Source organism: Phyllopteryx taeniolatus, chromosome 3 (assembly GCF_024500385.1).
Source record: "Phyllopteryx taeniolatus isolate TA_2022b chromosome 3, UOR_Ptae_1.2, whole genome shotgun sequence".
NCBI lineage: Eukaryota > Metazoa > Chordata > Actinopteri > Syngnathiformes > Syngnathidae > Phyllopteryx > Phyllopteryx taeniolatus.
The window spans coordinates 3,364,926-3,391,137 of record NC_084504.1 but is presented as its reverse complement, the minus strand read 5'-3'; the positions used below and the strand labels follow the sequence as shown (position 1 = coordinate 3,391,137).

General features: G+C 41.0%; 2 protein-coding genes across 7 annotated transcripts in view; one reads left to right on the top strand and one right to left on the bottom strand.

The window, feature by feature from the left end:
• The window catches only part of htr7c (5-hydroxytryptamine (serotonin) receptor 7c), a 63,897-nt gene extending 49,201 nt beyond the window's left edge, over positions 1-14,696 (bottom strand). The window contains exon 1 of the mRNA XM_061766510.1: positions 13,932-14,696. Within this exon, the coding sequence (XP_061622494.1) occupies positions 13,932-14,398 (467 nt within the window). The 5' untranslated portion in view covers positions 14,399-14,696. The remainder of the gene's footprint in view (positions 1-13,931) is intronic.
• A 4,138-nt stretch (positions 14,697-18,834) lies between these two features.
• The window catches only part of piwil2 (piwi-like RNA-mediated gene silencing 2), a 101,701-nt gene continuing 94,323 nt past the window's right edge, over positions 18,835-26,212 (top strand). For 5 of the 6 annotated variants that reach the window (XM_061766507.1, XM_061766506.1, XM_061766505.1 and 2 more), the window contains exon 1: positions 18,835-18,991. The gene's annotated coding sequence lies outside the window, so the exon portion shown is untranslated. Of the gene's footprint in view, positions 18,992-19,370; positions 19,476-26,212 lie in introns of those variants that run through there. The other variant, XM_061766504.1, reaches the window with a different exon arrangement.

Below are 26,212 nucleotides of genomic sequence, written 5' to 3'. Positions count from 1 at the left end.
GCAGGAAGTTGGGACCTAGCTAGCACTTCTGAACATATTGTGACCTCACACCTCCAAGAAATGTGCAAAGAGTTTAGTGGTGCAAGAATGCTTCAACAGCTGACAATCTCACCATGGGTCTGTTAGTAAGCTGTTACAACTGTCCTGATTGTGAAACTCCTTGCCAGTCATCATTAGTATATCTTACAGTATGGAATAATTAACCCGCTTATCAACTGCTGATAGACTGTATGTTGGACATTATTTGAGACCAGAGTGGGTTTATTGTCCTGTGCATCTCATAGGAAAGTGCTGCATATTGATGGTGGGTCGGGACCCAAATGTCACGAACCCATTTTGGGTGGGTCGTGGAGACCGAATAAAGAATTATATTGGTCATATTCATATTCTGATTTTTTTTTTCATTACAATACAGAGGTGTACCAAGTTCCTACATGGAACATATTAGATAAGTGGCAGGAAATGTTATTCACTTTGTTCTAGTCACTAGTTTACTCTATAAATTTTTTTATTTCAGCTCAGCCTCTGGCTAGCAGGTGCTTTTGGTGTTATGTACGTACTGTACATGTGGTTCAGGGGCTATTTCTAAACCAAAAAAAATGCTTTCTTGTTCTTAACTTCTATAAAAGTGGGTTGTGACTTTGAAACAATAAGAAAATGTGGGTCCCAGGGTGACAGCAGTTGAGAACCACTGGCCTACAACAGATTAACTCAGTTAAAGGTCAGTTCTGAGGCACAGTCTTCCACAAGCACAGTTGACAATGATGTAATCATCATAAATCAATGCTGTATTTCAGTAGTTTATCCAATAAAAGAAAAAATAATAATAAAAAAATCAGCTCACTCTGGTTAGCGGGTGCTTTTAGCGGTATGTACATACTGTACATGTGTTTTCAAAGGCTCTTTTTAAACAAACAAAAAAATGCTTTATTGTTCTTAACTTTTATAAAAGTGGGTCGTGACTTTGCAACAATAAGAAAATGTGGGTCCCGGGGTGACAACAGTTGAAAACCACTGGCCTCAAACAGATTAACTCAGTTAGAGATCAGTTCTGAGGTACACAGTCTTCCACAAGTGCAGTTGACCAATAATGTAAGCATCATAACTCAATGTTGTATTTCACCAGCAGAATATAAACTGTTTAATGCCAAAGATTAAAATCACCAACTTTTCAGGTTCCAAGTAAAGAAAGCATGCTTACAGTTTAGGGTAACTCTTTTTTAAACATCTATTTATATTCATAATTCCTTCCAATATATACAATGAAAATATTAATGAAACAGACTTTTGCACACCAAGTTGCATTCAAATATATGCGACGTTAAAAGTAAACAACCTTCAACTAAGAACCAATTTTGTATGATGGCATTGTTTTTCTCAGAAAGCCTATTATCTCTCTGATTTGTAACTGTTTATCGACCTCTTGTTTCGTATCGACTTATAATGGTTCCCATCATTGTAATGCCAAATTTGGAGCTTGATTTATGCAACACTGAAGTCACTCAGCACTTCACCCTTTTTATTCTTCCTGTCCCCGGAGATTGTTGAATAAATAGAGTGGTACGTAGACAATAGTAAAATAAAACTCAGATCACTATTAGCTGGCCCGTTGTTAATAATCCATCATCCACCATGTCAAGTTTTACAAGAGAGTGGAACATTTTAAGTCTGCTGCCGCTCGTGGTGTAGCTGTCTGTCTTTTATTTGTTAGAAATAAAGGGTTTCATCTGACATATACAAATCTACTAATTACCAGTGTGTGATTTCATACCCTGAACAGCACCCCGGGAACACTTAAGTAGCCCCCTGCTCCACTGTGTGTAACAAACATGTGCTTGATGTGTCCACAAATGGTTTAATGCAGAGGAAACATTTCGTTCATGACAATAAAAGATGATTCTTCTCCTCTTCTTAATTTCAAGAAAAATTATCTTATTTAACCTGTAATTTTTCATCAGTTGGTAAAAATACTGCAAGGTTTGTGTCACTTTAATCAGCTTAATTTTGTTTATTTTGTTTTTGCTCTGTTAAGAAAATGCTAGTATGCTAACCCACACTATACTGCCAAAAGGATAAGCTCACCTGCCTTGACTCAGATATGAATTTAAGTGACATCCCATTCTTAATCCATAGGGTTTAATATGACATTGGTCCACCCTCTGCAGTTAAAACAGCTTCAGCTCTTCTGGGAAGGTTTTTCCACAAGGTTTAGGAGTGAGTTTATGGGAATTTGTGAGGTTACACACTGATGTTGGACAAGAGGGCCTGGCTCTCAGTCTCCAAATTATTAAGAAGTGTTCTATAGGGTTGAGGTCAGAATTGTGGAGGCTAGTCAAGTTCATCCACATCCACAGTCATGTTGGAACAGGAAGGGGCCATCTCCAAGCTGTTCCCACAAAGTTGCAAATGTCCAAAATATTAGCCCCTGAGCTCCAGTGAAAAAAAAAAAACGAATGAAAATTTTGGACAGTCAAACAGTTTGGGGATTACCCCTTCTTCTTTCAACGTGTCTGTGCACCAGTGCACAAAAGCAAGGTCCATAAAGACATGGATGAGATAATTTGGTATGGATGAACTTGACTGGCCTGCACAGAGTCAACCTGACAGAAGAACTTTGGGTTGATTTTGAGTGGAAAGTGAGCCAGGGCTTCTCGTCCAACATCAGTGTGTGACCTCACAAATATGCTCCTGGAAGAATCCAATCCAATCCAGTCCACTTTATCTATATAGCACAATTTGAACAAACACGAGGTTCCCAACTTGCTGTACAATGCAATAAAAACACAGCAAAAAGACAAAATAATGATAAAAACAATAAAATTAAATTAAATGAGATAAAAACTACATAAAATAAAGTAGGAAAAATCAACATAAAATAAAATGCGCTGCCCACACAACACACACACATCACATGAGACCCCCTAACTGGTGTTAAAAGCCAGGGTAAAAAGACGGGTTTTAAGCAAGGATTCAAAATGAGACAAAGATGAGGCTTATCTGATGTGGAGTGGAAAAACATTCCACAGTTTTGAAGCTGCAACAGCAAACGCTCGTTAACCTCTAAATTTGAGCTTGGCTCTGGGCTCTGTCAGGAGCAGCTGGTCAGCTGACCTGAGAGAGCGGCTGGGAATGTAGGGGTGCAGCAGCTCAGAGAGGTACGATGGGGCAAGGCCATTCAAGGCTTTAAAAGCAAATAAAATAATTTAAAAATGAATCCTAAAACGAACATGCAGGCAGTGGAGTGAAGCCAAAATAGGTGATATATGCTAATACTTTCTTGTGCCAGTTAAGACAACCTGCAGCATTTTGAACCAGTTGCAGGCGAGCAATGGAGGACCCACTAACCCCCATTTATAGCGCATTGCAGTAATTCTTAATTGGAAAAAGCTAGATTTAACAACTGCTTTAATTTGGGTGTCAAACGAAAGATCAGTGTCCACTTTTACACCCAGGTTGTCAATGATTGACCTTTGAGATTGCACCAAGGGACCCAAAGAGCGGGGGGATCATAGAAGTGCCACCAAAGACCATGACCTCTGTCTTTCCTTCATTAAAATTTAAAAAGTGAAGAGACATCCAGGCCTTAATATCATCTAAGCACTCTAGCAATGGCTTAGCACAGTAGGAGTCATGACTTTTTAAGGGGGGCATAGATCTGACTGTCATCTGCATCGCAATGAAAAGAAATACCATGTTCCCTGAGAAGTGAGTCGAGTGGGAGTAAATAGAGGGAAAATAAGAGACGAGTCCAAATGAGTAATCGGGATATCATGGTCCACAATATCAAAGGCTGCAGTCAGATCTAAAAGTGCTAGGACAACACAATGACCAGAGTCAGTAGCTAAAAATATGTCATTAAAAACTCTTAAAAGCGCTGATTCGGTGCTGTGCAATGTTTTAAAACCAGATTGGAAAGGCTCAATAATATTTAGTTTATTAATAAACTCCATAAACTGGGAATAGACAATCTTTTCCAAGATTTTAGAAAGGAAAGGCAATTTGGAGATGGGCCTAAAATTTTCCAAAACAGTGGGATCCAGCCCAGGGTTTTTTAACAAAGCTCGCACAACGGCACGTATCAAATTAATGGGAACCACTCCTGCAGACAGACTACTATTAATAACTGCAGTAAATGACTGACCGGCCCGTGGGAATGCAATACATTTACTGCAATTGCTCAATAAAAGTAACAGTTGATGCTAATTTTGGGCACTGGATGGTGCACTGACCTCCACTTAAATGATATTCTGAAATTGGCTGTTACTCAGGATTTGATGCCTAATATGGATAAGACTTTCAGATGCCTGATATTGATCAACTTTAAGGCTAAACGACGTCATGTTTCAGGAGCAAAGTAAGTCTACATCATAAAATGCTGTGCCACCTTTGCACAGTGAACAATACAGCAATACCTCCTGTAGAAATATTTTAAGAGACTGAACATTGCACAATATCAGTCAACCGCTTCAGTTCAAAACAGGCTTTGGTGGTACCCTTTTATGTGTTTTTTTTTTCATGCACTGCCACAACTTGTCTGTATTTTTATGAGTACATTTATAAGGCATAGGGACAACTGTTCCTCCCTACTTTCCTGAAAAGTTCCCACTTTAATTTATATGATGGGTTAGTGAGTTGAGGTTGTCATGATTTCCAGATGAATGTGGAAATTCATGTAAATTTAAAATGATTTCTAGATCATAACAGGTTGTTTTAAATAGGTCGATACAGTATGTAAATCCAGTGTGATCTTTAAGTTTCATGAGTAAATGAAAACAGTGATTCATAATGTTGAAATTGCACTCATTTTGTTAAGAAATTTCAGATTGTGCATATGATTTAAAACAGATCAGCAACAGGATAATCAATAAATGTGAATATTTTCCAAATGGTACTGGTGATAATTTGCAGCAAAATAAAAATGGAAAACAATTTGAATTGTCATTATTTATAGCGGCGGCACGGTGGTCGACTGGTTAGAGCGTCAGCCTCACAGTTCTGAGGTGCGGGGTTCAATCCCCGTCTCCGCCTGTGTGGAGTTTGCATGTTCTCCCCGTGCCTGCGTGGGTTTTCTCCGGGCACTCCGGTTTCCTCCCACATCCCAAAAACATGCATTAATTGGAGACTCTAAATTGCCCGTAGGCATGACTGTGAGTGCGAATGGTTGTTTGTTTCTATGTGCCCTGCGATTGGCTGGCAACCAGTTCAGGGTGTACCCCGCCTCCTGCCCGATGACAGCTGGGATAGGCTCCAGCACGCCCGCAACCCTAGTTAGGAGAAGTGGCTCAGAAAATGGATGGATGGATTATTTATAGCCTATTAGGCCACAAATATACTGGTCAAGCTCACTTAAGATCACCCCTGCTCTATAACATATTATTGGCCATCTGCAGCTCAATTAAATATGAATGAATTGAAACCTGCCAGCGCTATGAAATTGTGCTAAATTAATCACTCATCAGTCCAAAGAGCAAGATTTATTTATATTTATTTTTAGGAGTTAAGTGATTTTTATTTATTTTTTTACATCCATGTCAGTACTGCAGTTCCTAGCATACAGTATAAAGACAAATTACATACAAAGAATAAATCATGAATATTATTCATCCATTATCAAATAAAATTCCATCTGATGTGTATTGCTCGGTGAAAAGTGGTGTGATTAAACAACAATTAATCTTAGGGCTGACACACAGAGACAGACAAATATACACGCTAGCAAAATTAAAAAATTTAGTTTAACAACAACAAAAACGAATTCCATCATGCCACACATTTTCTGGACAAGTGTCAATAACAGAAAAAGAAAAAAATACACCAGTATTTACTCAAATTCAAAGGAGCAATACTTGTCTAACCATCCCTACATATATTTACTTGCAATCAAAGTTAATGTATTGTTAATTATTTGATCGTGGTTAGCTTCTTTTTACACTCATGTGACTAGTAAGAATGTTAAAAATTAGATCGGCTGCATATAACTATCTATATCATTAAAGTTAAGACTTTTTCTTTTTGAAATCTTAAAATTAACTGTGATTGATAAATTAAAGTTAAGAATGTTACAATAGGTTTGACCCTTTTCTTTCCATTATTTCCTATGGAGAGAAAAAAGGTTTTGAAAAAAAGGTGAAACAAAACAGATTATGTTCAACTTCAGAGGTTTCAATCTATGCCTTTTGGTTGTCACCTTTTCATTTTCTATTTTCAAACCGTTCTACGTGCACACCTTCTCCGAGTACAATTTGTCTTTGACTTCAGGTTATTTTGTAATAAAAGTCAAACAGGTAGTCAAACAGGACAGAAACAGCTGCAGTTGGCAGTTATCAATGATTAACCAGCCAAATGCATTCTCCCACCATTTTTATTTCATGACATCTGAAATATTTTCATTGACAGAACTTTGCAAGTGATTGCCACAAGCTCCCAGGCACTGATGGAATTTTATTTAGTATCCTCTTTGAAGATGAAAACTGTTTGTACTCAGCATGAAATAGTTATAACTGTTTGTCGCATTAACTATGCTTGTGATCATAGGATTCCAGAATACAAAGTCATATTGTATCTCCTGACTAGAACACACACTCTTTACACATTTTTCAAAGAATTTCTTCCCAAACATGAACTGCCTTGCTCGAAAATATCCAATCCTTCACGAGGTGGAATTTGGAAAAGAAAATTGCCTGAGAGCAGAGCTTGGGCATCACATCACATTACCTGAGGATATGTCAGCTATGTCAAGTCTTGTGTGTGTGTTCCTGGGGGTGGATATTCCCCAGCTGCACTCTCTCTGCAGGAACAAGCTTACTTGCCTCACAATTTTTTTAAAACATGATTACTGCTTCTTATTGACGCTGCATATATGCACAAAAGACGTGAAGGTTAATTTCTCAACCAAATACCATTTAGAGGTCTTCACTTGTTTGATTTACCGTGCTGAGTGTGACCAAGAGTCTATCTACTTTTACAGTTAAGTGATATTTTTTACTTAATATCATCCAACCTGCAACACAAGCTCCTTCATTCTTTCAGCATTACTTTTCTTAGACATCCAAGGAACTACAGAAAAGCACCATCTCTTCCCAAAATTTTGAATAAATCATTCATGTTTGACTTTTGAATTATTGAATGTGTAACATTTTACTCACAGGGAAGGTTAAAAAAAAGTAAAGCCAAAACAAATGTTTACTTTTTAAGGGGGTGGCTCTCAATACATCTCGAACTTTCTTAAAATTCAAAGTGCAATGTTAATGACGATACCACAGGCACATTATGCTTCTGCTGTGTCTGAAAGAGGACTGGTTAGAGCGTCAGCCTCACAGTTCTGAGGACTGGGGTTCAATCCCTGGCCCCGCCTGTTTGGAGTTTGGATGTTCTCCCCTGTGCCTGTGTGGGTTTTCTCCGGGCACTCCGGTTTCCTCCCACATCCCAAAAACATGCATTAATTGGAGTCTCTAAATTGCCCGTAGGTGTAACTGTGAGTGTGAGTGTGAGTGTGAGTGGTTGTTTGTATGTACCCAGCCAATCGCAGGGCACATACAAACAACCATTCGCACTCACATTTACACCTACGGGCAATTTAGAGTTTTCACTTAACCTATCATGCGTGTTTTTGGGATGTGGGAGGAAACTGGAGTACCCAGGGAGAAAACCCACGCAGGCAAGGGGAGAACATGCAAACTCCACACAGGGGAGGCCGGATTTCAACACGGGTGCTAACCAGTTGTCCACCGTGCCGCCTGGTTAATACATAATAATCATATTCATCATTATTTAACAGATATGTTTGAATTTAAAAAGTAATATCATATTTACAATGATTTCCAAATTTAAAAAAAAAAAACTATCTGTGCTGGAGCCTATCCCGGCTGACTTGGGGAGAGAAAGGTGGTCTGGACTGATGAGCAGTAAATCATAGGGCCCACAACCATTCACATTCACATGCACAACTATGGACAATTTAGAGTCCTCAGTTAACCTGCGTGTATTTATTTTAGATGTGGGAAATCCATTACAACCTGTTGAAATAGAAATACATGGTCACAGATTACCATTTTGTTTATAATTCTGTATATGTACATTTTTCTGATTTCGACTTGTATTGCTGACAGGTGTTTCTTTATGAACACCTGTGCGTGCTGATACCTGTCTGTGCTTGGCTGTCTCTTAATTGTTTGTAAAAGGGATGTCCCTATCCTATTTTTTCACTTCAAATCCAATACCAATTTTGCAGCCTTGAGTTTTGGCTGATACGATATTGGTCCAATCCGATATCAGCAATAATCATGCACACTTTTCGTATTTTGTAGTATATAGAACGTTAGAAAAGGCTCGATCAAGTGATAATACTCAGAGAACAATAATCAGCAACAGTAGGTATGAGAAAAACTCACCATTTATTATTAACTAATGGGTTACATCAAGTAACTTTAAATAATAAGAATGTACTACAACTGAATAAAATAATATTATATTTAAAAAATCCTGAGAAATTAAGCCAATATTAACAAAATATATCTTTAAATTTCAACATCACCACTGCTTAACTTAAACATAAGCATATTTGAATAGATTAAATAAAAAATAAATTAGAAAACCACGAAAAATAACCTCAATAAATAATAAATACAAATTATACTTTTAAAGTGCAAAATTAACAATTAAAGTTCAATTCAGTGATTTTTTTTTTTTACTGTCAGTATATGGTGGGAACAGTATTTGCTTTCGCCACATGTACGGTAATACACTTTTGACTTATAATGTATATGTTATGTTATAATATATGTCATTGTTGGAAAAGAAAGCCCTAACTTTGCTTGTTTTAAGGAGGAGGAGGTGACACAGCAGCAAAAAAAAAAAAAAATGGGCATATCCCATACTAATGTCATGGCAGCATCTCGGGAGTTCAATCATTTTAAGTTAAACAGCACAGGCATAACAAGCCTAAATTTTAAGTAACACTAAACATGCAACACTCGAGTAAATCAGAATAAGTTATTCATTGATGCACAATCCATCCATCTATTTTCTGTTCCGCTTTTTCCTCACAAGGGTTGATGCACATTTCAAGTAAATAATTATTAGGTTTACCTGTGTTTGAGTAGTCTCGAGAGGTGCATTAGCACATTCCTTTACATTCCTTTACGACCAAAACGTCCCTAAATGCTCATCGTTGCCCCAAATTCCACACTATTGCTTTTTCTTGCCACCGGGTTCATTGGATATGTTTGGTTGAACTATGGATCACTAGGTAGAGCAGGTCGTCCAGTGACCAAAGGGTCACTTGTTTGAATCCCGACTACGACTGTCTGCACGTGTCCTTGGGGAAGACACAACCCTGATCTGCTGCCCAGTGGACCTGGCAACGCCTTGCATGGCAGCAGCCAACCATTGGTGTATGAATGTGGAGGTGAGTGGTTGATTGCGAGGTTTTGTAAAGCGCTTTGGGAACTGTGATGGTGGAGACAAAGCGCTATATAAGTGCAGTCCATTTACCATTTGGAAGAGCTGCTTAATGTTAATAAAGCTGCGAACTCGCAACATATGAGACACAACAGTTTCTAGCTGGCTTTGGAAGAATAGAAAAGTACGGGTCTATCCATTAATTTTTAAAAACCCTCTTTTCTGAGTTAACTTTCCTTTTGAACAGACAATACAGCATCCCGCTTCTGCAAGTCCACAAATCTCTTCTGGTAAGCAAACTATTTGATTGACTCATTATGGTCACGTGATCACAACAACTACCATAATAATGAATAGAGACTATAGACTCTTACAGCGGCGTACGTGAGAAAAATATGTCCGCCTGACGATGCCCACCATTTGAAAATACCCATTTTATAGGAATTAAGGTATTTTTAAAAATAAACGCTGGAACAAGAAGGCTATTTTATAACCCCATCTTTTACGCCGTGTTGTCGCTAAGCTTACAAGGTTTTAAAAGTAACGAGCTCAATTTTAAATTGTAAAGAGTAGGTAGTACAGATGTTTGTGTTAAAAAGGAGTAAAAGTAAAAAATCGCTAGAAAAATAAAACCTAAAGTAAAGTACAGATACCTGAAAATTTTACTTAAGTACACCTTAATACTTGACACCTCTGTCAGGGTCACAGGAAACTGGAGGCTATCCCAGCTGACTTTGGGCAAAAGGATTCAGGCAGCTTAATGATAATAATGCTTTTGCCCCATGGTGGTTGCCTGACTACTGGTTGAGAAAGTGATTCAAGTTCATATGCAGCAGAGCCTGCATATAATTGTTAAAATCATCCAGGCTAATCCATTTGTAGCAGCCAGAATCATGATCATGATTAATACTCGGTTCATTGGCTGTGGCTCAGTTGGTCGAGCGGGTCGTCCAGTGACCGAAGGGTCGCCGGTTCGAATCCTGGCTCCGACTGTCTGTATGTCAAAGTGTGCTTGGGCAAGACACTGAACCCCAATTTGGCATCACCTTGCATGGCAGCAGCTGCCCATTGAATGGGTGAATGTGAGGCTTTCTAAAGCGCTTTGGACACTGCGGTGGTGTATATAAAGCGCTATACAAGCGGATTCCATTTAATTGTGCAGCCCTATTGTAGCAGTTTATTAATGCCCAAAATGCAACACATTGTTTTTATAAATGCAGGTAAATAAAAAGAAAAACTATCTACAGTGTTATCCTCACTTGTCGAAAGGGTTTTCTGACTCCTGTTATATTTTTTGTTTTTGTTTTTGTTCTTTTTGTTTGTTTTTTTGGGGGGGGGGGGGTCAATCCAAATTGCTCTTTGAGTAAAAGAGCCACTTAGACCTTCAGCCGTCATGGTTAAGGTTGCTGACCTTTGCCATTAGTGACTCCAAATGGGAAATACATTGCCTAAGTAAATGACCACTCATGTTCACAGTCTCCTGTTGTTTTAATGTTCAATGTCGCTTACTCATTCTCTAATGTTAGAAGGGTCTTAATAGGACAAAATACTGTAACTATGATTTAAAATTTTGTTCAACAATAACTCTTTGGGGTTTGTTTATATTTGATGATTTTGGTCTCCTTTCCTTTTTACGTGTCAGTAAACATTATACAGACCAACGATAACAATTTCGTTTGTGGAGGCATTTTCATTTTTGTAACCCCTCCCCTAAGTGCACAGTATGGCCAGAAAGTGATTTTTCAATTAAATAAAATATATGAGGGAAACAAAATAATTGTAATTAAAGGAGATACCATTTCTCACACATGTTGAGATCTCAAGTATTTTACACACAAATTTGTGATCCAAACAAAATTTAATATGCTTAATATGCATCCATAGAACCATGCAAACTTCCGCCAGTGGACTATAACCACATCACAGCTTTGATTTACAGTTACACTGTCTGAGCGTCATTTTAAGAGTGTTTTTTAGTCATGCCCTTCTGACATAGATGTTACAAGATACTGTGTATTTGAAAAGTCTGCAATACAATCATAATGCATTGACGCTCGATAACAATAAAAATATGAATTGATAACTGATAGTGTCAGCTGATTTAATACGCTGTAAAGTTTTTAAACCTTTGTGCTGTATTTCATTAGATGTGCAGGGTTGCATAATGTTGCGGTCTGGAACTATTATGACATTGTGATGATTTATTGGATGATTTATCAGATGACTAAAATCATTGAATTCCACCCACTTTCCTTTCTGGAATCCCTCTAATGAACCGAACCAAATTATTGTCTTACTATTCTGAAAGTACCTGATAGATAATGTCCATCCATCCATTTTCGGAGCCACTCCTCCTCACTAGGGTCGCGTGATTTTCTTGATCTATCTGATTGTTAATGTGAGACAATGTGAGTTACCTGTAGCCCCTTGGACACTTAATGGGAAAAAGACATGTTTATTAAAACAGGAAGGAACAAACCCGAAGTCTCTTTAAAATATTATAAAATACTTCAATACCAATATCCACAGTACAATATTTATGTTTATGTGGCGCACCTTCATTGCTAATACATCCATCCATTCATCCATTTTCTACACCGCTTCTCCTCACTAGGGTCATGGGTATGCTGGAGCCTATCCCAGCGAACTGCGCGTGAGAGGCAGGGTACACCCTAAACTGGTCGCTAGGCAATTGCAGGACAGATATAAACAAACAACCATTCACACTCACATTCACACCTACAGGCAATATAGAGTCTTCAATTAACCTACCATGCATGTTTTTGAAATCTGGGAGGAATTCCTGTAGAAAACCCACACAGTCATGGGGAGAACATGCAAACTCCACACAGGCGAGGCCGGATTCGAACTCAGAACTGTGAGGCGGATGTGCTAACCAGTCATCCACCGTTCCACCTTTGCGAATACATGTATTTACTTAAAGATGACCTGGTGCCGATTACGGAGACCATAGTTTGCTATTCTCTCAGGATCTCAGTGGTATTATCTGGCTGTCATTAGCTTGTGCAGGGAAGATCAATGATGCTGAATTCCACCACAGTGGTCTCTTGGAGAACAGCCATGTAAACCTGTGGGATTAAATATTTATTGGGCCTATTCACAAGGGGTCAGCTTCTGACTCCATGATGTCCATACCGTTAACTTACTCGGAGAGACAGTCGGACATACATTTCTAGAATCCTTACCAACCCACTCATTAAAACTCGAGCCCGAGAGACTCATTTTTTGTATGTCCATGCAAGATCAAATTGACCATAGCTATCCTATCATGCCGAAGAGTATCCCCTGTGAGCCCTGCTCTGATTCATGTTAAATCCATTCTGATTTGTTTCATTGTGTTTACTGTGCACTATGCTTAACAGAAACAGTATAAGGTAATTCATGACTGGTCTGATTTTGGTTTTAGGTAGGTGGTGCAGAAACTTGGATTTTTCTGGTAATAAACGCTTACCTGCTCTAAGTTTGTTCAAAGATGGTTCTTGTTTATAATGAGTATGAACAATTCTTATCCCATGCAATTATATCCATGACTATTGAGCCCTATCACATAATACGGGCCAGGTATTCCAGAGCTCATACTGTATAACTCCACTCATGCTAATGCTTTGTGGTGTTAAAGACAAGAAAAATCAATTCTACAAGGTAAGGTCTTTGTTATGATGTTCATTGGTTCCATTATATGATAAGTGGAGCTCACGATCTGACTGAAGCATGACTTTCCACAAATCTTGAACAAATCGCACACAGCTGTGACCTTCATATACACGCAAGTCATTTTGTTCACATTCACATATTTGTGCAACAGTGTTACAAGATTGGATTTTCAATTTGGATTGGAAAATCTTTGGGCACAACTGATTAAATACTAATATCTTGACTTTTCTTTTTTATACGAATTACAGCGGGGAAAGGAGACTCATTTGTCACAAGCAGACCAAATATTATTCAGTTTAGCAATTATTAGTGCTGGCTGCAACTCAGCTACGCTGCACTTTTAGCCATTTTAATAATTGATTTGTTTTGTCAGTGAGGAAACTTGCATTGATGTATGCAATAAGTGAAAAAAAAATAGCTAGAACTTGATTGCACTACGTCAATTTAATGCAATTCCAATCCATATATGAATTGGAAATGCAGGTGGGACCTATGTCCCGAGTACAAGTGTAGGACAGTGGTAAATCATCTTTCAGAGTCCTGGCAGCTGATTCTAAATGCCTGATTAAACACTTCCCATGATCTGGTCAAGCAGATGAATGAAGAATCACAGCCTGCGTGCGCATTTGCTGCTCCGGTGACTGTAATAAGTAAATATCAGCCGATCTTGCATTTTGCATCCCGTGGCGCCCCGTTATTGGATGGATTGGACACCACGGCTCATTATTTGATATGGCAGATGAACTGCGCGTACCCTCACTTCGGGAGTTAGCAGTTCATCGAGGTCATCTAGGAGGTGTCGGTAATATCTGACTCGAAAGGAAGGCGCGCGCAATTGACGTTGAATGATATCCTACCTGTCCACGCTGATCACGCACAGGGTCATGATGGAGGCAGTGCAGCACATTACATCCATGCCGATGAATATGTTGCAAAAGACCTCGCCAAAAAGCCACTTGCCGCCGGTGAGGTCGGTCACTATCACAAACGGCATCACCACGATGGCCACGGACAGGTCGGCCACAGCTAAAGAAACCAAGAGGTAGTTTGAGGGCTGCCTTAATTTCTTCACCACGCACACCGCGATCACGACCAGCGTGTTTCCCATCACGGTGACCGCTGTGATGATGGCCAGCATCACCCCGATGATGATCTTCTCCGGGCGCCGGAAAACCAGCAGCTGCTCCCCGCACGACTCATTCCGCATGGTTGCGGGACCGATGTTCTCCAGGACGTTGTAAAGATGCTGCAAAGTGCCATTGATAACTTCAGAAATAGCCTCTTTCTTGTTCAAAGGGAGCTCAGTGCCTGAAGTGTTGAACATCACGACAACGCGACCACTGAATGAAGTAAAGGGACGACTCGCCAGCGCACACCAACGCGCATATTTGGATGTCTGTGACCTGCTTCCCAGTCCGAGTCAGTGCTTTCACTTCCAGCCAGTTGCACGTTCACTATATCGAAGCAGAACACAGATTGGGCTGGGCTGCTAATGGCTTCATTTCGGTCTAAGCATGGTCCATTCGGCGGAGCGCGTGACCTTGTTCCGCACCTCCACAGGGTCACTTCAACGCCAAAGCAACACAATGGGAAAGAGAATGGGAAGAGCTGAGCTTGACACACAAAAATCTTGGTCACAAAGCGCCTCAAAGTGCTGCTCTCGTTCTCTGCGTCTGTCTCTCTGCCTGCCTCTCTCTCTCTCTCTCTCTCTCTCTCTCTCTCTCTCTCTCTCTCTCTCTCAGTGGTTCATATGATGACGAGAGAGCACACTACAAATACGGATGGTAAAGTGGAAAAAGATGTAGCAGCTATACCTTCACACAAGTGTATTCCAGCAGTGCCATCACGATAGGCCTATATTAGAGGGGGCTGAAACCCCCCCTAATATATTGTCAAATCCGCCTAAATATGTTTTAATAATAAAAAATAAAAAAAACGTACAAACGTATGCATGTGTATATACATGGATTGGAAATCTAAATTATTCTATTAATGAATTAACTAATTAATCGTTAACTAATGAATTAACTAATTAATATATATATAGATATAGATATATATAAATGCACATCTGTGCCACACAGTTCTGAGGATCAGGTTCAAATCCAGCCTCACCTGTGTGGAGTTTGCATGTTCTCCCCGTGCCTGCGTGGGTTTTCTCCGGGTGCTCCGGTTTCCTCCCACATCCCAAAAACATGCATGGTAGGTTAATTGAAGACTCTAAATAGCCCATAGGTGTGAATGTGAGTGCGAATGGTTGTTTGTTTATCTGTGCCCTGCCATTGGCTGGCGACCAGTTCGGGGTGTAACCCGCCTCTCGCCCGAAGATAGCTGGGATAGGCTCCAGCACGCCCGTAACCCTAGTGAGAATAAGCGGTACAGAAAAATGGATATGAGTGTGTGTATATATATACATACACACATACATACATAAATTTTCTGGCACAGGGAGAGCATCCAAACTCCACACAGGCGGGGCCGGGATTTGGACCTCGGTCCTTAGAACTGTGAGGCTGATGTGCTAACCAGTCGCCCACCGTGCTGCCATGTGTGTGTGTGTGTATATATATATATATATATATATATTGTTTTGGCAAATGTTTTTTTCCTTACAGAATAAGTAAGAAGGCAATCTCGTCTGTGGAGTTTTATTACAAGGACAAAAGAAAGGTCTTTGCAAAGAGAGGAAAAGGTCCAAGCAAACAATTACCTCCAATATACAGAAGTGAGAGAGAAAGAGAAGAAAAGGAAAGAAAACCAATTATCTTTGTCCAGCTGCACTCAAATTATCTTTATCAAAAAACAGCTAGTAGTCACAACATAGAACAATAAAGCATGTGAAGGTTGTATAAACTAATAGAAGTAATATTTGGTAAATATGAAACATACATTTTCCAACTCAGCTGCCCCCTTTTGATTATATCTCACAATCTACTATTAATCACATAAAAAAGGAAAATTACTAAACATTATTACATCCTAAGTACCTAAAACTGAACACTAAGTAATCAAAACAAAAGTTAATCAAACTAAATATTGCTAAAAAATTACTAATTGCTAATTGCATAAAAAATTGCTAAATATGGCTAAACACTAAGTAATTAAAAACATTAAAAGTTAATCAAAATTACATAAAAGTATAATATGTATTAACAAAACAACCCTACAGTCATCCAGAAATTCACAGCTCAGGTTTAAGAAAATCCTTCATAAGCAGGTTGTAAGTCAGTTATGCAACAAAGTTAGATGGAGGAATATGAACCATGGTCATCATTTGAGTCGCCATTGTCATCCAAGCAGTCGAATTGAGGGAAACGGTCATCCATCGTAGAAGGTGAGGGAAGTGGAGGAGTCGGGACCATAGGAGGCGCTGGGACCTTCCTGCAGTGTTACGCATGAACCTACGTAGCTCTTCAGCGACTTTCACTGCAGTGTTGGTTACGAGGAGGACTTGGAAAGGTCCAAGCTAGCGCTGATGTCTCCACGTTTTCCGCCAGAAAAATCAGCACCCAACTGTGAAATATGTCATTATGCACATTGGCGCCCTGGATTTTCTCAAGCAGCAATTAGAGGTACTGAAGCGAGATTTCATTGATCTCCTTACAAAAGTGCAATGTTTGGATGCTGAGGTTTTTATTAGTGGACCGCTCCCATTTATACGATTTGGAGATGAACATTTCTCTAGGCTCAGTCAATTAAATAAGTGTGAGCCACTTATTTAATATTTTAGATATATATATATATATATATATATATGTATATATATATATATATATATATATATATATATATACAGTGGGTATGGAAAGTTTTCAGACCCCCTTAAATTTTTCGCTTTTTGTTATATTGCAGCCATTTGTTAAAATAATTTAAGTTCATTTTTTTCCTCATTAATGTACACACAGGACCCCATATTGACATAAAAAACGTAATTGTTGAAATTTTTGCTGATTTCGTAAAAAAGAAAAACTGAAATATCACACAGCCATAAGTATTCAGACCCCTTGCTGTGACACTCATATTTAACTCAAGGACTGTCCATTTCTTCTGACCATCCTTAAAATGGTTCTACACCTTCATTGGAGTCCAAAATTCTGTCTCTGAGCTCTTCAGGCAGTTCCTTTGACCTCATGGTTCTCATTTCCTCTGACATGCACTGTGAGCTGTAAGGTCTTATATAGACAGGTGTGTGGCTTTCCTAATCAAGTCCAATCAGTATCATCAAACACAGCTGTACTCCAATGAAGGTGTACAACTATGACTGGCTATTATTATCATCCAGGCAGAAGCAGTTGTGGCATGACCCACGATCCTGCCTGTCGTCTCTGTTCCTCACCTGAAGACGCAGGCCACAACAGCTTCAGCTGCTGACTCCTAAATATCTGCTTTGCAGTCCGACAGGCGTGTATGTAATGACTGTCCCACCAGATAAATAAAAAAAATTCTCAGGCCTCCTGCTGTCAAGAAAATTTGGTCCATTTACAGGTCCATTTAAGGTTATTAATCATCTGTATATGTCAGGGAATATGGGTCAGACTTCCAGGCTGATAAGACTGTGAGGCTAACTCATACTGCTTACACAAAGCAACCATTCTGCATGTCAGAGCCTTTTTCAGTGTTTCTTTGGGTCTCGTAATACGAAGGCTAAAAATAAACAGAATATTGAGACACAATACTAAAGAGAGGTATTACATGAGATTACACCTCAGCTGGTGAAGCTGTTGTGCTGTGGTGTAGTGAAAACAATTTTTTCTGATCTTCCACAGTCCATAGGTGGCCAGAAATTAATGTGACTTTTGTTTAAAAGTCACCTTATTAATTCTCAAGGTGGTTGTTGGTCAATTATATTTTTTACCTCAGAGCTGTAAATTGTGAGATGCCGAACTGATTTTCATTGTACCACTAGCAGAGACAATAAAGTTCGATTATATTGTATTGTAAGTTTTGATTGAAGGGGACTTTTACTTGGCCAATTTTGGATTCATCCTCTGTGACTGAATTATCATCCTAACAGTCAGTTTGTTCGTTGCAGCATCAGGATCCGGCTGATTTTTAATGAAACCTAGTGAACGAGAAAGGAAAGAAACTTCAATGTTTTGGACTCACTCTCGTGTTAATATAGCTTTAATGTAAGTTTCTTAAAACATGCTTAGCGAATTATTGATGTTGACTGATGTTGAGTATAGTATTGTTCTTAGGACTTTCATTTAGAATAAATATACTGTATTGTGTGTATGTGTGTGTTTCTTTGCATCTATAAATGTTATTTGATTATTTCATATGTAACATTGTAGATAATCATGAAAATGCACTAAACGCCCCATGTGTGCTTGGTTTGTTTTTCAATTTGGATTGATGTTGTAGTTACTTCTGTGTAACAGTAGATGGCAACACATCCTCGGTCATTTGTAAAATGTGATTTAATACGTCAACAGATAGTGATACAATGATGTCGTCACATCTCGAGAGTATCAATAACATCAAAAGGCCAGGTAATTTCAGAACATTTTAGTAGTGTGTCAATGTGATTGATGTTTGGTTTTTGTGGGAACAATTAATAAAACAAGTGTGTGGGAAAAAAAAGAGAGTAATTATAGACCTATTACTTCCAGGAGCATTAAAAATATGTTTGACAAGAGTCAATAGCCTTATCGGTTACATGATAACAAAACTATTAACTATTGTGAGACAAGTGGAGGAGAGTTTGACCGCTAGGGAGCGCCAAACCCTGTATAAAGTCATAACTGATTTGTATTGGCAATGAACGATTGGCAGGTAGCGTTAACCAATGACATAAGCCTTCTGCCTTTTTTTGGGCCAATAGCACGACAGGGACGTCCAGTCTATCAGTCCGTTCGATGTGATCGGTTGACGAAATTTGTTTCGAAAACCTCCGAACGTTTACTGGCAACTAAATGTAAGTTTCATTACCCATTTATAAATGTTCGAGACTGTTTCCCTTTACCGATGGACACTGAAATAGAATTAGTAGTTAGTTCAGTGTATCAGGTTACGGCTGCAAACTTTGCTGCCGAGTCAGCAGCGGCGGCCACCCGTCTCAACGTGTTCATTTTAGCTAACGCTAATGTCACAGCCCATCTGTGGTAATTTTTTGACAACGAATGAGAAATATGTTGAAGGCTACATCTACGCACTTCATAAAATTTAAACGTAAGGAAAGAATGGGGAATTAACATACGTGTGTTTTGTTTTTAATCTAAAGTGAGGGTTATAAAAACAAAAAGGCGTGGACTAAAATGGCGCCACTAACCTTGGCGCATGTTCAAGGTATGTTACAAAATCCTGAAAAAGAGCCGCCATTTTCTTTCCATTTTTCTGTGCCGGATTTCGGGCACGTGGATTTGGCACCAAAATCGCCTTTTCTCATTGTTTCGCGCAAGGTAATCCTTGTTCTTTTCAGATTCCGTTGTTAGGAAATCCCTTTACCACCTTGCTTTTGACATTTTTAATTCACATAAGTTTTTTTTGTGGTCCTGATCAGGGTTATAATAGTTTTGGATTTTCTATAAAGTTTATATATTTTTTTTAATTTCGTTTTGACTTTCCATTTTCAAATTCAGTTAGTTTGAATTAGCTTTTAGAGCAGGTTGGTTAGTTTAACCCTAACCCTTATTCTAACCCTACTGTTAGATTAGATTAGATGCATCACAACATACAGTAAAAACATTCACGAGACACATGCTGTAGTATGGCCTTTTTTATGTGTAAAATCAAGTTTTATTAGGCGTGTTTTCTATCCTTTGTTGCTAAATGGCAAACTTCTCAAGTGGACTTTCAAATTTGTGACTGTTAGATAGACAGATAGATTGGAAGTAAGCTTGCTTTTACCTGTCTTTTTTTTATTGTTGAGTCCATAATTATTGTGACAAAGCTTTTCAAGTTTTCCAACTAGTGCTGTGAAATTGTCATATTGTTGCAGTAGTTCAATCACCTGCTGTGCCAGCGAGACAGTCCTTTTTTTGTTTTCACATTTGCCTTTCGTGGTGGCAACAGTGGCGTTTCCTCCAAAAGATGAATAACCAACATGCTGGTTCCGTGAAGGCACTAGCTCGTCGGTATCCGTCAAGCCATTTCCGTCTGCAACTTGTAGCAACAAAAACAGCTTGGACGTTAAAGTTGGCTTTGCGGCAAAACCTGCGCTTGGCGTGGCTGTCAGTCTGGCGAACAGTCAATACGACGGCGGTGACAAATGACGTCACTTCTAGGTGACAGTGAACTACAATTCCCAAATGACTGTTCGACCCTCCTTGCGTATCCGTTATGTATCTATGTATTTATCAGACATAAATACTTTTACTAGTAATGCCGAAAGACAAAGATGAAAACTGAGGACATTTTTGCTGTTATTATAGTTAGATTTGCAAACGTAAAATGTCGTTTTAGTTGGTTAATTTAGTTATTTTATTTTAGGAGATAGCTGGGAAAGGCTCCGGCACGCCCGTGACCCTTGTGAGGATAAGCGTAACGGAAGATGAAGAAACAACCTTCCCGTTTTTATTTCGTATACAAAAATGTGTTCAGTTTTAGTTTTGTTCGTTTTCGTACACTATTCATTGTTCTGACAAAGATGAAACTGTTCCCCGAGTTTGGTGTAGAAAATCACACGTTCAAGTCCCTGGTTTTCTATTATTACGATGCTAAAGTTGGCTCCACAGTCGCGACCCAGTGTATTCGAGACTGCGTTCCACCTTAAAAGATTGCAATAGTGCTTTTTACCCTCCAGTTGGCATTGTTTGCCACAGTTTTTCACGGCTACAGATGATCGTTTTTTTTCGTCTAGTTAAAACACCACTGATTTGAAATTGCTCCTATTGCCACAAAATCAAAATGGCATGAGGTTTCTTTCCTGTTTTACACTATGCTGTATCCCAACTTTCAAATAACAATTTATGGAAAATCTGATTGGCAAAAAAATGATTTTGCTTCAAAATCTACCAGTTGCATTTGCACTGCCAACAGATTTTTCACTTTTGAGGTCATCGCTGATTTTGATTGGCTCTTACTTCAATTAAAACAGTATGGCATAGCAGTGCTTCCCACAGGACCGAAATCTATTTTTGGTGGTGCGTATCCGGTGCCTGGCTGGGCGTTTGGGGCGGGGGTTAAAGTTAAACGAACACTTACCGAATAAGTTGAACAAATTAAAGTATTTCAATAAAAAATATAATCACATAAAGAAATAAAAATAAAAAATGTAAAATCAAATACAAGGCTCTACAATAACTTTTCCATTGATAGAACTGGACCATGCATGATGTAGTGTAGTCTTATGTAATTGGCATAATGTAGCTTTGTACATAATAAAGATTGACAGTAGACTACACCGATTTGATCTGCCGGATCGGTATCGGCCGATATTTAGCATTTTATGATGATCGGTTTTAATGTCATAATTCGCTGATCCGCAAAAGACATTTACTCTGCGTCGCCGCATGCACAGTATATTGGAATACAAAAGCTAGTTTATTTTTAGCCTTTTCGCGTGTCTTTTGACGTAGTACTGTAAATATCTGACGGCAAAAGAAGTTATTAAAAAAATATATAATAAATGCATTAAAAAAAACTCGCCGGTGTGGGACAGACAACACGTCGGAGACAGGCAACACGTAATGCCGGATCAGACTACAAGACAAATTTGCTCTTTCACGATTGCACTGTCAGACTACTGCAATAAAATCTTGTATTTCGCATGCCTTTTTTTACGATCATTGGGCTTTATCTTGTCAACTCAAATGCGACCGGATACACTCGTTACCGTGGCGACGACAACAAGAGGGGGGCGAGCCGACAGTATTATAAGGACTAAATGGGGGAAAACGTGTGTTGGTGGTCACCGGTGCTCAGGAGAGGAGGGGACGTTCCTTTAAGGCTTGCTTGAGGTATGTTCACATACTTTTAATACGATACAGCTCACAAGCAGGCAATAAAATGTTATGTAGCCTGCCAAGCTAGCGGTAGCACGAACGGTTGGACGTAAACATGCCGCCGTTCTGTCGAATCATGCTCTAAAGTTTCGGTGTGGGTTAAGTAATTTAATTAAAAATAAAGTAATTTAATTACAGTAAGTTAGCATCCATTATTTCTGTCATGTAATGTTGATTTGACTTGATTGATTAGAATACACGATCTGACTAGAGCAGTGATTTCCAACCTTTATGGAGGCAAGGAAAATAATTTACAATTTGAAAAATCTCATGACACACCAACAAACAAAAATGTCACAAAAAGTGGTTATGTTAATCACTGTATTTACTTCTTGCCATCTAATAGAAGACCATTAATTTGTTCTGTCTGTCACTATGCCTCACTGGCATAAATAGAGGAGCAAATATTTTTTTAAATGGGGAATTAAAACAAAACACGACTTTTGTCCTTAATGTGCAAACAAAAACATGCAACATGGACCCTATTTATGGGCCTGACTAGAAGCATAAGTCAATGCTGCTAGTAACCGAAAGATGTTTATAGAGTGAACTTAATGTGTAATCCAAGCACATTTACATATAATCAGTTTACTTTTGCTGAACCAAGGCACCTATTTTACATTTGAAAAAACCCACGGTTAACCACAAAACAATCATTTAAAAAAATGTCACAAATGGGCTCACCACCTGTGGGAGGGGTCGGGTGCAGTGTTAGCTGGGCGGTGGCCGAAGCCAGGGACCTTGGCGATCCGATCCCCGGCTACAGAAGCTGGCTCTAGGGATGTGGAATGTCACACCTCTGGCAGGGAAGGAGCCCGAGCTGGTGTGTCAGGTCGAGAAGTTCCGACTAGATATAGTTGGGCTCGCCTCCACATATGGCTTGGGCTCTGGTACCAGTCCTCTCGAGATGGGTTGGACTCGCTTCCACTCTGGAGTTGCCCATGGTGAGACGCGGCAAGAAGGTGTGGGTATACTTATTACCCACCTCGGCTCGGCGCCTGTACATTGGGGTTCACCCCGGTGGATGAGAGGGTAGCCTGCCTTCGGGTGGGGGGCCGGCTCCTGACTGTTGTTTGTGCCTATGCACCAAACAGCAGTTCAGATTACCCACCCTTTTTGGAGTTCTTAGACGGGGTGCTGGAGAGCGCTCCCGTTGGGCACTCCATCGTTCTGCGAGGGGACTTCAATGCTCATGTGGGCAATGACAGTGAGACTTGGAAGGGCGTGATTCGGAGGAACGGCCCCCCTCAATCAGAACCGAAGTGGTGTTCTGTTATTGGACTTCTGTGCTCATCATGGGTTGTCCATGAACACCATGTTCAAGCATAAGGGTGTCCACACATGCACTAGGCACCAGGGCACCCTAGGTCACAGTTCGATGATCGACTTTGTTGTCGTGTCATCGGACTTGCGGCCGCATGTCTTGGTCGCTCAGGTGAAGAGAGGGGCAGAGCTGTCAACTGATCACCACCTGGTGGTGAGTTGGCTCCGATGGTGGGGGAAGATGCCGGTCCGACGTGGCAGGCCCAAACGTATTGTGAGGGTCTGCTGGGAACGTCTGGCAGAATCCCCTGTCAGGAGTTTCAACTGCCACCTCCGACAGAACTTTCCTCATGTTCCGGGGGAGGCGGGGGACATCGAGTCCGAGTGGAACATGTTCCGTGCCTCCATTGCTGAGGCGGCTGACTAGAGCAGTGGCCGTAAGATGGTCGGTGCCTGTCGTCGCGGAAATCCCCGAACCCGTTGGTGGACACCAACGGTGAGGGATGCCGTCAAGCTGAAGAAGTCGTCCTATCGGGCCTTTTTGGCCTGTGGGACTCCTGAGACAGCTGATGGGTACCGGCTGGCCAAGCGAAATGCAGCTTTGGTGGTCGCTGAAGTAAAAACTCCGGCATGGGAGGAGTTCGATGAGGCCATGGAGACTTCCGGCGTCTCAGGAGGGGGAAGCAGTGCAGCATCAACACTGTGTATAGTGGGGATCGGGCGCTGCTGACCTTGACTCGGGACATTGTGAGTCGGTGGGGAGAGTACTTCGAAGACCTCCTCAATTCCACCGACATGCCTTCCCATGAGGAAGCAAAGTCTGGGTTCTGAGGTGAGCTCTCCAATCTCTGGGGTTGAGGTCACCGAGGTGGTTAAAAAGCTCCTCTGCGGCAAGGCCCCTGGGGTGGATGAGATTCGCCTGGAGTTCCTAAAGGCTCTGGATGTTGTGGGGCTGTCCTGGTTGACACGCCTCTGCAACATCACGTGGACATCGGGGACAGTGCCTATGGATTGGCAGACTGGGGTGGTGGTCCACCTTTTTAAGAAGGGGGACCGGAGGGTGTGTTCCAACTACAGGGTGATCACACTCCACAGCCTAACTGGTAAGGTCTATTCAGGGCTGCTGGAGAGGAGGTTCCGTCGGGAAGTCGACTCTCAGATTCAGGAGAAGCAGTGTGGTTTTCGTCTTTGCCGTGGAACAGTGGACCAGCTCTAATACCTCGGCAGGGTCCTCGACGGTACATGGGCGTTCACACAACCAATCTACATGTTTTTTGTGGACTTGGACAAGGCGTTCGACCATGTCCCTCGGGGAGTCCTGTGAGGGGTGCTTCGGGAGTATGGGGTACCAAACCCCCTGATACGGGCTGTTCGGTCCCTGTATGACTGGTGTCAGAGTTTGGTCCTCATTGCCGGCACCAAGTCGGACTTGTTTCCGGTGAGGGTTGGACTCCGCCAAGGCTGCCCTTTGTCACCGATTCTGTTCATAACTTTTATGGACAGAATTTCTAGGCGCAGCCGGGGCATAGAGGGGGTCCGGTTTGGTGGCCTCAGTATTGCATCTCTGCTTTTTGCAGATGTGGTTCTGTTGGCGTCATCAAGCCGTGATCTCCAGCCCTCACTGGAGCGGTTCGCAGCAGAGAGTGAAGCGGCTGGGATGAAAATTAGCACCTACAAATCTGAGACCATGGTCCTCAGTCGAAAAAGGGTGGCATGCCCTCTCCAGATCGGGGATGAGATCCTGCTGAAAGGGGAGGAGTTCAAATATCTTGAGGTATTGTTCACGAGTGAGGGAAGAATGGAACGGAAGATCGACAGGTGGATCGGTGCAGCGTCTGCAGTGATGCAGACTTTGTATCGGTCCGTTGTGGTAAAGGAGGTAAGCCGAAAGGCGAAGCTCTCTATTTACAGGTCGATCTACGTTTCTACCCTCACCTATGCTGTGGGTCGTGACCGAAAGAACAAGATCCCGGATACAAGTGGCCGAAATGAGTTTCCTCCGCAGGGTGTCCGGCTCTCCCTTCGAGAAGGTGAGAAGCTCGGTCATCCGTGAGGATCTCAGAGTAGAGCCGCTGCTCCTCCACATTGAGAGGAGCCAGATGATGTGGCTTGGGCATCTGATTCAGATGCCTCCCAGACGCCTCCCTGGTGAGGTGTTCCGGGCACGTCCCACCGGGAAGAGACCCCGGGGACATGCTGGAGATACTACGTCTCTCGGCTGGCCTGGGAACGCCTTGGGATCTCCCCGGAAGAGCTGGATGTAGTGGCTGGGGAAAGGGAAGTCTGGGCGTTCCTGCTAAAGCTACTGCCCCCGCGACCTGACCTCGGATAAACGGTAGAAAATGGATGGATGGATGTACTCAGTGTGAAATCTGGGCTTGTTTAGTTGAACAGAAAGCTGATACATTTGCAGGAAGCCAACTTACTGTTTTATGAATAGCAACAGGTGGATACACAGCTGTATTGTACAGTTTGCCATCCAGTGGCAGAGCATTTAATTGTTCTCCCTGTCATTAAACACCGCTGGCTAGCTAGACAAACAAAGATACAGTATTTCTGATTAACAAAAATAATTTAAAATACGGCGGCACGGTGGCCGACTGGTTAGAGCGTCACAGTTCTGAGGACCCGGGTTCAATCCTCGCCTGTGTGGGTTTTCTCCGGGCACTCCGGTTTCCTCCCACATCCCAAAAACATTAATTGGAGACTCTAAATTTCCCGTAGGTGTGAATGTGAGTGCGGATGGTTGGTTGTTTCTATGTGCCCTGCGATTGGCTGGCAACTAGTTCAGGGTGTACCCCGCCTCCTGTCCGATGACGGCTGGGATAGGCTCCAGCACGCCCACGACCCTAGTGAGGAGAAGCGGCTCAGAAAATGGATGGATGGATGGATGGAATTTAAAATACAAACAGTACAAAACAATGTTCTTA